The sequence below is a fragment of the Pleurodeles waltl genome, chromosome 1_2, assembly GCF_031143425.1.
Source record: "Pleurodeles waltl isolate 20211129_DDA chromosome 1_2, aPleWal1.hap1.20221129, whole genome shotgun sequence".
NCBI classification, from domain to species: domain Eukaryota; kingdom Metazoa; phylum Chordata; class Amphibia; order Caudata; family Salamandridae; genus Pleurodeles; species Pleurodeles waltl.
In genome coordinates, this window is record NC_090437.1 from 670,096,318 (window position 1) to 670,108,860 (window position 12,543).

The window sequence follows — 12,543 nt, forward strand, 5'->3', positions numbered from 1 at the left end:
ATATTGTTTGGCCATAGCTTTTCTTATGGTGGGCATGACACCAGATCCAGCCAAAGTGCAACTGCTATCAGCTGCCAGCCACATTACACACTCGCACACAAGATGTTTGTTTCCATGTTACGCTCATTTCTTGGAATGGCCAGATACTATTCAAGATACATATCAGACTTTGCCACTGTGAGTGCTCCATTAAGAGTTGACAAAAAATATTTTTTTCATTTCACTGGTCACATGAATAAGAGCATAATTTTAAGAGAATCAAACAGGCTGTTGAAAATGCTACTGAAAGGGCATATTTAGGTCCAAAGCTACACACTGAAGTTGTTTATGCAAGCCTGGTCAGGTGGGGCGCAGTTCTTGCACAGCACAATGGACACTTAAATGGTCGAAGATATATTGTGGCATATGCAAGCAAAACTTTGTCACAGACTGAATGTGCTCCTCACAGCCTGTGAGAGAGTTTTGCAATAGTGTGGGCTTGTGAACATTTCCATGTGTTCCTATATAGAAAACCATTGAGGATAGTGACAGATCATCAATCATTGCTGACCATCTTTGGCAATCCAAAGGCCAAGATAGCTCCATGCATTGAATGTTGGAGTCTACGATTACAAGAGTATAGCTACACAATTTTGCATCATCCAGGCAAGGATTAAAACCCTGCTGACTACTTCTCCAGGGTCCCTATACAGTGTTAAGGTAACCCTGCGAAGACAGCTGAAGCCTACATACATTTCATTGTGAAATCAAGCACATCTGCTGCTGTTTTGTTGGAACAAATTGTCAGTGCCATGAGTATAGATAGTGACATGTTAAAACTGAGACAATATTGCACCTCAGTCATGGAACCAATATACTCAACCTCTTACCAGTGCCCGTGAATACCAGAAGTTTAAAAATGTCAGATGAACTGCCCGTGAGACAAGAAGGCATTATCTTGAGAGGTAGGAGAATTGTCATTTTGGAGAGTCTGCTACAAGAGGTAATTGAAGTGGCCCATGAAGGACATTGTGGAATATTTGCCACAAAATGAGCTCTTGGAGATCGAGTTTGCTTTCCTCCTCTTGACGAAAGAGTTGAAAGAGAATTAAAGGCCTGTCATCTATGCAACTGCCTGTCATTGAAAACTACTTAACACCCCTTAAGCATGTCAGAGTTGCCAGGGCATACATGGGAAAGAATTGTTGACTTTTTTGGTCCACTTGACAATGGACATCACCTGATGGTGATTGTGGATGAATACTTTTGTTTTCCATTTAATGGAAGATCTCTTATCTATCACTCAGGAAAGAGTCATTGAGAAACTAAATGCCATCTTTGCGACATGGGGCACTCGTGCTCCTGTTGCTGATTTTCAGTTAACAGAGGCAGAGATGTAGTGTTGTGCGAGTATGAATGACGGAACCTTTTTGGCTCCTGAAGGTCTCTGTAGAGATATGACATAAGTGTTAGACCGTGATGAAGTGAACACAGGTTTAGAATGTTGAGTTTGCAGTTACCTGTAAACAAATAAGCTCCAAGTGAGGCATATTTACTGGCTGGTACCCAGGCTGGGGAGGACGCTGCAGTACGCACACTAGGGCTGAGGCAAACTATGTGAGGATCCAGAGGCTGGAATCATGCCACTGGGAAATGACCACTAATATGTATGGTGGGGAAAGTGGCCTTGAATGAAGGATCAGAAAGTAGGGATAGGGGTCCTACGCATTCCACTTAACTTTTTCTAAGCATTCTAAATTATTGAAAATAATTTCAACATGTTTGTTTTCATATGTTTTATTATTTTTGGTTTCCAGTCTACATTTTCATGGTTATTTGTGCAGATTGTAGTTCAACACTTTAAACCACTGACTGTCAAAACCTTTTATCCCATAGAAAATGTAAAAAAAAAAAAAAAACATGTTTGTATCGTCTGCATCTAAAAGAAAATACATTTAAAAAAATGTAAAGACCATTCAGACCTCATCCATAGATCTCTTTTCTCAGCCGACTCCAGCACCAAAATAAACTTACTATAAGTGGTAAATAATGCATATGTAATCTGAGCAAAAGACATCCATTGTTCCTTAACATACTAGCATTCAACAGAGTGGACCATGAGAGGCTCATTGGCATTTTAAGTTTGTACTAAATCACTGATGGTCAAGTCATTAGAAGAGCTGGAAGTCGGTCTTATTACAATGTAACCATTCCATTCCAAATATTCTGCGTCCAGAGCCAAGTTAACCTAAACCAGAATAAGCTTTAATTTGTGTAAATACCTAATATCGCAGACGACAGTCTTCAATCATCTAGGCAAACGGTAGCATACAAATGTTGAAAAGTAAAGGGGAAGAGGGCAGGTCCCTAGGGATTCCACGAATCTGGTGATCTGTGAGAAATGTTCCAGCCCACTTTAGGAAGTGGCATCGAAGGTTCATAAGATGATCGATTAGATTGAGAAGAACATGGTGTCAGTGGTGTCAGAGTGAGCTGATGGCTGTATCCCTTGTTCACATTACTGAATACATTAACAAAGTACAACATTGACCTAAATATTTTGGGCAATCACGAAGTCAAAACCTTGACGGGTAGTTGCTGGACTCCTAGAACCAACTCAAGTTAATAGTTGCTACTAAGCAGTTTTATGAAGTTTCAGGCGCTTGAGCTCTCCCAGCCAAACCATGTCTTCATCCGGAGGGCAAGATCGGCAAGCTACGTGGCCAGCCCGCTTTTCATTTACATGACCAATGATGGCCATGCATATATTCCTGATATTTAATTCTCTGGTCGTCAAAGCAGGAATGGTACATGAGATAATAATTTAGAAAAAAGCACAACACTTGTGGCTTTGCAAGTTTGGTTGATGTTGAAAATCCCTCCTTGTGTTTGTAGTTGCAGTGACATTTCCCGTACATGTGAAATGCGCCCACTTATATTTGCACTGCTTGATTGTATTTCTAATTGTCCACCACTGACGCTGGTGTTTGAAGTCCGCCCAAGTTCATTTTCAGTTTGAAAAAGAAAAGTGTTTTGTTTTGTATTGGTTTCCTTTGAAACTCCTGTTTTTGCAGACCCGAGTCATTTTGCAGATGGGTGGAACATTCGCTTCTCTTTTCAGCGGAGGTCACAAGATTCACAAAACCCATAGCTTGGGAAAAAACAAAAGCACTGTGTGCTGTCATTACCATGATGTGCTGCCAGCTTAGTCACTTCCTGCAAGCTGCCTAGGCTGCAGCAGTAATGTTTTTCTCCATTCCATTTGCACATCTGGACACATTCTGCTAGTACTGCTGTCGCTGATATGTATTTTTTATGTTTCCTTTCACCCTTTTAGGTGCTGCTCCTCTTTCTAGGAACTGGAAAAGGCCAAGGACCCCTTTCTGCCTGCGTCGCAATGCTGCAACCCAACCTTGCATGATTTCCTGGCAAGGAAGACAACACTACTCCCAAGATTTCTGGGACACCGTGGTTTTCGAGTTGATTTTAGACCTCCGGATTGCTTTTGGTTGGTGTGCTCTTGACGTGCCCATTCGCATCTTTTGAAAACACTGACTGGTCACCATGAACGTGACGAGTTTGTTCTCCTTCACCAGCCCAGCCGTGAAGCGGCTGCTGGGATGGAAGCAGGGAGACGAGGAAGAGAAATGGGCAGAGAAAGCAGTGGACGCTCTGGTTAAGAAGCTGAAGAAAAAGAAAGGCGCCATGGAGGAGCTGGAAAAGGCGCTGAGCTGCCCGGGGCAGCCCAGTAACTGTGTGACCATTCCCCGTTCTCTCGATGGGCGGCTGCAGGTCTCCCACCGCAAAGGACTGCCGCACGTCATTTACTGCCGCGTGTGGCGCTGGCCGGACCTCCAGAGCCACCATGAACTCAAGCCTCTGGAGTGCTGCGAGTTTCCCTTTGGTTCAAAGCAGAAAGAGGTCTGCATCAACCCATACCACTACAAGCGAGTGGAGAGCCCTGGTAAGTGTTCTCGCGCACACCCACACGGCACCCCAGTCTAGACAGGCACGGGGACGCCATAATTACCAGCGTTTAGATGTCTAGCACGTCTTTTTGTGTGTGCTCCAAATTACATATTTTTGTTGCGGAGCTTCTGCAGGAAAATGTCCTTTTTGTCTTTCATTATCCCCTTGTGGACAGCTCAAATCTCCTTGCTTTTGTGCAAGGTCCCAATGTAGCCACTCACTGGGTTAATGTAAACATTACAGTGTTTTAAATGTTGCTGTTTGTCTTTAAAGATGCCTCTTGCCCCCGCTCATCGTTTTAGAGGCTAGTAGTATACCCTGGCAGATGGGCCAGCCTGCATTTTGTTCTCGGCTTCTCGGCCAGAAGCTCTGTTGAACATAGTTGTAGGCGGCGGGAGGGGGGACGAGCTAGACACCAGAAGTTGTAAGGAGTAAACACAGATAACACTACAAAAGGCGAAGCGTAGGTGTTCCTAAAGGAAAACGGATAAAGCACTCACCACATTAATTCTCATGAGAGATCGGGCAAGCTAAGCCCACTTAGTTTGGGGGTCGCTGTTGCTGAGTACATCGGGTTAAAGTACTCTGCGCCTCTGTGTAAGGAAGGGAGTGGGTAAGAGTGACTGGTGGAGAGTAAGACAGGTGGGGCTTTTGAGTGGAAGAGAGAAACAATCCCAGCCTTGTCACCGCCTGCCATGCCTAAAGAGGCTGCTGACGGTGTTGTCCAATGGAAAATATTTTGCCAAGTGTTGTATGTGAGGAACGTGCACACCACAGCTGTGATTTCAACGTTTGACTTCGTATGGGTCGTAGTTGTACTGTGGTAGTCTGAATTCATGACTATTGTGTTGAACAATAAAAGTTATGTTTGTTGAAAGCTTCAGAAAGGCTCCTTTTGATTAGCATAACGTTTAGAAATAGATTACTTGCTAATTACAAAATGTATTATTATGTTAATCATTGAGACAATTTTCAGAGGATTTGTGCCTTGTTGCAGTAAGATGTGTGCCTGAGTGCCCCATGAAAGTGCTTTTATTTATATCCTACATAAACCAATGTGCGAGTGGCCAGTGCAACTGAGATACATTGATCGGAGGATCGTTTTTGTGACATTTAGCCAAACCGCAGCGGTCCAGTAAAAGTTGCACACACGCCTTGGTGTGAATTGAATATAAAAGGAAAAAGCGTGCAGTTTCAAGAAATTGGACAGAAAGCAATCAGTGGCTTTTGTAGAATCCCAGTGCGGATAAATAAATAGCAGATAATTTCAGACAGCGGGGATAACTATCTCCATTGATTCATAGATTTGGGCCCCTGCTTACTTCTTAAAAGGAAGCAGCTTGTACATCAAAGTGTCTGGGTGAAGCCCAAAGGGGTTAGACTTAAACGATTCAATCATCTTCAGTTAACGTACATCAATCTAGTGTAATTAAGAATTAACATTCAAGATGATCAGTGATAATTTATTTGTGCTTCATCACCTCTCCAAGAAATGCGCATCTTTGACCACCTCTACGGTAAAGAGATGGTGGTTTGTTCTAGTTGGAAGACCGTGTGTAATAAAACGACGTGCAGAAAGTAGACTGTCCCACGGTGCAGAAATATGACTTTCGTAAATAAGGCAGTGAGGATTCCACTGTTCATTTTCAATGTAAAATGCCATCTTCTCTTGTGTCACACAACCTCTTTCTCTTTTCAAGGTTTCAATTGTATGTTTTTGGCCTCTTTAATAGATCATTCTAGTTTTTCAGTCCTCTTTGCTTCACTGCTTTCACAAACATCCCTGTGTCTCCTGACCCATCTCCCCATCACTAGCCTGCAATTGGTACACTGTTTTAACATGAGGCTGCATTGACATGCACTATCTTTCCGACACTAATTCACTTTTTTTTTCTTGTCAACCAAGCGTGTGAACTTTTTGAATGGCTGCTAATTGAATTCCCGTGCATTTTACCTTTTTGTATGCCATTTCTGTTTGGCACAGAAATGGCTGTTTATTTACCTATCTGTGCTGCTGCTTGCTCATCTCTCCTGCACAAGATACAGCCATCTCTGCCCTTGATGAGCTCAATTTGATTTTAATTAGCAAGGCGTTTTCCTAAAACCCAATAATCGCAATTCTGAGGTGCTACAGTTGTAAAGGAGGATTTGTCACTGTTGGCACATAAGCAGGATCTTGACTTCTGCTGGCGGTTTTACCGAGCACCATGTAAAATGCGATCAGTAGTCCCCGACCAGCTCCTAGTGGCTTCTCTTCTGAGGTAGTGGCCATTAATTACTCTTCCTCGTTGTCCCAGAAAACACACCACTGTTCATGGGAAATAAAATGTATGTGCCCCATTTAGAAGGTGAAGTAGTACTGTAACGTTATTCCACGTAAGGGTGTCGTGCCAATCCGGATTCTTAAAAGGAGAATGTCAGATAATGAAAAAACCCTAAAATTCAACATGTACATGCAGAAAAATATACATTACGCCACTAAAGTGAGGCATAGTTGTTCCAGATATTCAAATCCCTTTTCCCTGCAGATATACCACAAGCTTCCCCCCCCCCCAATAAAAAACTGCTTTTAAATAATCACATTGTATATATTACTTTAACTAGAAACGGACAGCATTTGCCAGACAAGCGAGGACGTGATTCTTCAGTGCATGGGAGCGTCATCACTTGCCATGTTTAGCTGTTGAAGTAAAGTAAAAATGTTAGGCTCTAAGATCTAGCCTGGCTCCCAGATCTAGCCTGTCATCACATCAAGCTTTAATATACAACATGCCACAACTTAGACCTTCCCTGGAGCCTGCCCAGTTTAAGTTGATTCCTGACCTCATCATCAGTGCTATGCAGTATGGCAGAAAAGAAAGTGCATCATCCTAATATTTAGTGGATTTACATATTAATGACTAGATGAACATCAAATATATGCTAAGTCCCAGCAAAGCGGTAGAAGTGCCTTCATTTTAAAAATAACACATACAAAGTTGTGATAGCCTACAATGTGTACATTACTCAAACGCCTGAGTGGGCATGAAGGTCGTTATTTAGTAGATGCAGTGACGCTGCTCTTATCCTTCCCTTGCCTTATACTGTAGTAACTGTCCTCATATATTCCAAAGCCCTCTTACATTCCAACCCAGATTGCTCCTACATCCTATTACATACTTTGTATTCTAATCTTAAATCACATTGCTACATTTCTACCACCCCCATGCAAAAAACGAAATGAGAAACAAAAGAAACAAAAATAAATGAAAACACATATAACTGATGACTTAACAAATGTTCAATCAATCAATCGAACTAGTCTTATTGAAATCCTTATAGATTTCCTAAGTGACTGTTCTGCTTGTTAATTATTCAATTGCTCATTTTGTTGTGCAGTAACTCGTTTTAAGCTTCTTATTTTTTGTTACTTCTTTATTATCATTTTGCACTGTAATTGTCGGCCTTTGAATTTTTGTCACTTTCATAGGTGCAGGATGAAATCTACTTTGAGACTCCCTCGTTTGTTGTTGTCAGACTAGCACCATATTACCTATTTGATACTCTTGGTCTTGAATGTTTCTTTTACGCTCTGCGTAGTATTTCACTTTCTTTTTACTTTCTTTGTCTTTTTACATTATTTCAGTGTGATCTTTTGGCAGACATGCTGCACGATGTGGTAACCGAGTTTGCCTTTGTTACCCAACCACTAATTCTGAAGTATATATTCCAGTTGATCCATGAGAAGCATTTCGATAATCGCATAGAACTTGACGTAGCGCCTGATTTATCGAAATTTGTGAAAGGTTTTCACAGCCTTTTGAACGGTGGCCATCAATCTTTCGACCATAGTATTTGCCTGAGGCCACATTGGGGCTACTGTTCTGTGCACTATCCCCAAATAACTCATACATTTGTGAAATTCATTAGCACTGAATGGTGGCTTACTATCTGTTATTGGTACATCTGGTATTCTCCTAATTGAAAATATTTAATCAAGAACAGGAAGGACAACTGAAAGAGATGTTGACAAAACTACTTTTGCTCTAGGCAAACAGAAATACTCATCGATTACTACTAGTAAAAAATGCCCTGAATCCAGTGGTCCATAAAAATCTGCTGCTACGTTACACCACACAGTATTTGGCAACTCAGAGATGTGTAGTTCTTCCATCACTTTTTATTTGGTAGTACATTGGCATAGGTGACAAGTCTTGACCACTTCTTCTAACTTAGGAAACCTTTTTTTTTCTATCAAAAACGTTTGTAGCAGAGATACCTCGGTGGCGTTCATGGGCCAAATCAATTACATGTCTTTGTAAATTTGAAGGAATGATCCATTTATTACCTCTCCAAAGTATTCCACAGGAGGTCACTGTTCTGTGTCTATATTTTAAATGCCAAAATATCATGTTTTGTTATTTGTTTGGAAACTGGTTGCATTATTTATCAATCTCCAGTTATTCTCAAGTATATGTATATATATTTTTTTACTTCCTGAACTGTTCCGTCCCATGGTGATGCTTCTATTAATTCTTTTTCTGAAATAATTCCTGGTACTGCTGATCTAATTATGAAAAACATGTATTCTTCTGCTTCCAATTGTTGTTTCTTCCCAGTTTGCATTGGGTGCCTAGACAACCTGCTGGATTGAACTCTTATTTTTTTTTTATTTTTTTTCTAGTTGATGTATAGTTTTAAAGTCATAAAAACCACTAATCTCATTCTCCATCTCTCAATCCATGGGCCACTTTTGTTTCTGGTTTTCCAAAAATAGAAATAAGCGCTGTTATAATCTCAAATGTTTTTCCATATAGAAAGTCATGGTGGTGCTAGCAGGCCCAAATAACCCCCAAGCTTTCTTTTTCTGGCTGAGAATATTTTTATTTAATACCTGATATGCTCTTACCAGCAAGCAAAATCATATGTCGTGGAGTTTCTCCTCCAGATTTGTGATGGACTAGTATTGCACCAAGTCATACAGTACTAGCATCCACCATCAATTCTGTACATAATCATGGAGTAGAGTATGTAGCTGCAGACAATATTTCTTCTTTAATTTTTTATAAAGGCATGTTCACATTATCATTCCAATTGAACTTCTACCCTTTCTTTGTTAGTTCTCTAAGTGGAGTACTTATGGTGGCAACATTTTTAACATAGTGTGAACAGTAACTAGCCATTCCTAAAAATGAATGTAATTCTGATAAATCTTTAGGCCCGAGTACTTCGTTGAGGATAGCTACTTTGACTCGGTCTAGTCACATTCCTTTACTGAAAAATATGCGCCCCAAAAATGTTAATGCAGGTTTGCTTATTTAACACTTTTAAAATTAAGGCCCTCATTACGAGGCTGATGGTCATGAGACCCCCAGCTTCGCTGTGGCGGTCCTTCTGCAGCGGAGCCGGCGGTAAGGACCGCCACATTAAGAGTTGTGGGGCTTGCCTGGCCTGCTAGTGCAGTCGCTCAGCCGTGGCCGGTGGTGAGCACCTCCAACCCAGCGACAGGCCTCAGCCTGCCGGCCGGATTACAACACTGCAAACTGCCAGGCTTTCCGTGGCGGTCACTCACCTGGTGACAGGAATCTCCATTCCTGTTTCCGGCACATACATGCACACATTCCCCCCACCCGTCCACACTCGCGAACACCCTCACATACACACCCATTCAGCATACGAATACATGCACTCGGACACCCCCATTTACTCTCATCCATCCACACAGATACCCCTATACATGCGCACATGCACGCACACACACATTCATATTCACTCGCATACAGGCATGCATTCACCACCCCCCTCCGAACTCAACCAAACACACAGACACCCCTAACCTCCCCCACCCCCTTTTTGGATGCCCACTTACCTTCTCCGTCGAGGAGGACGTCTGGGAGGGGATGGGTCCTGGCAGTTTTGCATCGTCAGCACCACCACGCCAGCAGGACTCTGCCAAGCCGTATTTCGGGTTGTAATAAGGCAGGCGGAGTTGGAGATGTACCTGCCACGTCGGAGGCGGACTTCCACCCAGAAATGGGCAGAAGTCCTCCAAGGACTCCTAATATGGCGGCCAAACGACTGTCAGTACTGGTGGGCTTTTGCTTGCGGTGGCTTCAGCAGTCCTTGAAAACGACAGGCCAAGTCGTAATGAGGTCCTAAGTGTCAAACTGGCCTTTACAAGTTGCTGACTTACTCCATCTAATGCCTGATCATGCTTTTCTTGCATTTTTCCAAATACTAGAATATAGTCACTGTAATTTATTGTATTCTTTACAGGTCTTATTAACTTCTTTATGATTTCCTGAAAAAAAAAAAAAAATCAGCAGCTGAACATATGCCAAAATGTAATCCCATCTATCTAAATAATCCAGGATGTATCGAGAATGTTGTGATATATCTTGATTGATTAGCTATGTCGAATTGATTATACTTTACATAGTTCTAGCTTTGAGAAAATAGCAGTACCATTGATGTTAGTGATCATATCATTTTAAATGTGGGCCAGGATACCTCTCTCTTTCAATTGCTGTAAAAGATACTCTCATAGCAATACAAATCGTGATGGCTTCAGTATCTTTTTTTTTGGAATCACTACAATAGGTGATACGCATGGTGTTGGACCAGTGACTAGTTCAATTATGTCTTGTTTGAGTAGCCACTTTTATTTCCTTTTCTACTTTTGCTTGCAAATGTATAGGAACTCTTCTGTTTGTTTGAGCTACTGGTTTTACTACTTCATTTATATGTTGTGTAATCATTTTATTGTTTAATTTACCCAGTCCATTGAACAATTCTGGATATTTTCTTAATACCGGGTGATCTGTCATAACATTGCAAGCCATTGTTAATAAACTCATGACTTGAGCAGTGGCATTGCTTAATAAGCATGGTCCTGGAACTTCACCTTTTGATGCTTGTATCTCTTCTTTACTGACCGTGTCTCCGTATTGTCTCATTTCTTCAAATTTCCCTAAGCAAGGAACAGGATGTTAGGTTCCCCATTGAAAAACACTGACATTCGATGGCTTTAAAGAGGGTTGTTCCTTCATCTTTTGATATTCAGTAATACACTTAATGTTGCATGTTGCTCCACTATTAAGACAAACAGAACTTTGAGGACCAACCATTATCTATACAGATGTTTTTTACTTTATATTTTCCTTCCTTATCAAATTAATTTGTTTGACCCCCATCTTCTTCACACATCATATACAGCCTTTCAGACTGTTCTCTCGTCTTCTGAATCCTACTCCATGCTTTCCATTTGTCTGACAAATTTAGTGCTTCCAGTTCTCTTTTTAACATCTGATGTATTCTGTTTGCTCCCACCTTCTTTTTTTTAATCTTTCTTGAACACCATATACTTGCAATGTTATTAGGCTTTCCACATTTTTTACATTGTTGTCCTGGCCCTGGACATGTTTTTAAATGCGGAAATTGCAATCCAATTCTTTTTTTTTTTTCTTTTTTTTTTAGACGTTTGTCTTGTTACGTAGTTTACACTCCGTTTTCTTCCACATTTGCAGCATGTTTTTGTGCTTGCATTTCTGTCCTAGTCATTCGTAATATTTCTTGCAAATCATGTATTTTCCACAATTGTTTCCTAAACGTCACTGAATTACATCCTTGTATTATCCTTAATCTTATTGCTTCCTCATTGTTGAATTTCTCAAATTTATAGAAAGTCACTAACTTTCTCAATCTTTCGTAAATACTCATCCATTGTTTCCTCTTCTTTTTGAAAAGCTGTGTTAAAGTTGTATCTTTCGAAATCTAAATTTCTCTGAGGATCCAATTTTGTAATCAGACACTTTCTGAGTCCTTTGAATGTACTTTTGTTCTTTTTCAGGGAATGTTATTATCATATCTTCCATCTCCCACCAAATTATGTAATAAATCTTTTGCTTGTTCGTCAGAATATGTTTTGCATGTGGCTTTTAAAAAATGGTCAAATCTTCTTCTCTATTCTTCCCATCTTTGTGCAATATTTTGTTGATCTGATAGATAGAATGGTAAAGGCCTCCGAAATACTATGCTTGAGACACTTCCCCCATTTTCTTCATTATGTTTCTATAGCCATGTTTGTTATTTCACTGTGTGTTTCCCCACTAGAACTTACTTTTGTGTGTGTGTTAATGATGTTATTTGCCGCTGAAAAAAAATATTTTGCATGACCTTGAAATGATGTCTATCAGTTTTCTAGTAAAGTCACAAAAGTTGCCTGACTTTAAAATGGCCACCAATATTTGATTGCAGTCTCGTCTTATTTTGTCAATCAAGGCCTTAAAAGTAATTTCCTGTTAGATTTGTACATTTGCAACAAGATTTCCATGCCATCTTCGATATGCTGACAAATGTTAAATTTACCTCTTGCCAAAGTACCTCCTCCCAAAATGGCGGCTATTACCGGACGCTAACACTCCCAAAACAATGGCCGCACAGATGACTGGAGAGATACTCATAAAGTGAACCAGCCAGAAATGATAATGGCAGGAAACAGAAACGGCAGCCCCGGTAAACTACTGCAGACCCGACTAATTTCCAAGAAGTCTGATAATCTCTCAAGGCAGGGCAGCCAAACTACAGATACTTTACTTGGCTAACGAGTAGTATGGC

General features: G+C 40.8%; 1 protein-coding gene across 1 annotated transcript in view; it reads left to right on the forward strand.

Moving 5' to 3' along the window:
* SMAD1 (SMAD family member 1) overlaps positions 1 to 12,543 on the forward strand; it is a 182,320-nt gene that overhangs the window by 54,687 nt on the left and 115,090 nt on the right. The window contains exon 2 of the mRNA XM_069242608.1: positions 3,317 to 3,943. Coding sequence (XP_069098709.1) covers positions 3,544 to 3,943 — 400 coding nt within the window. The 5' untranslated portion in view covers positions 3,317 to 3,543. The remainder of the gene's footprint in view (positions 1 to 3,316; positions 3,944 to 12,543) is intronic.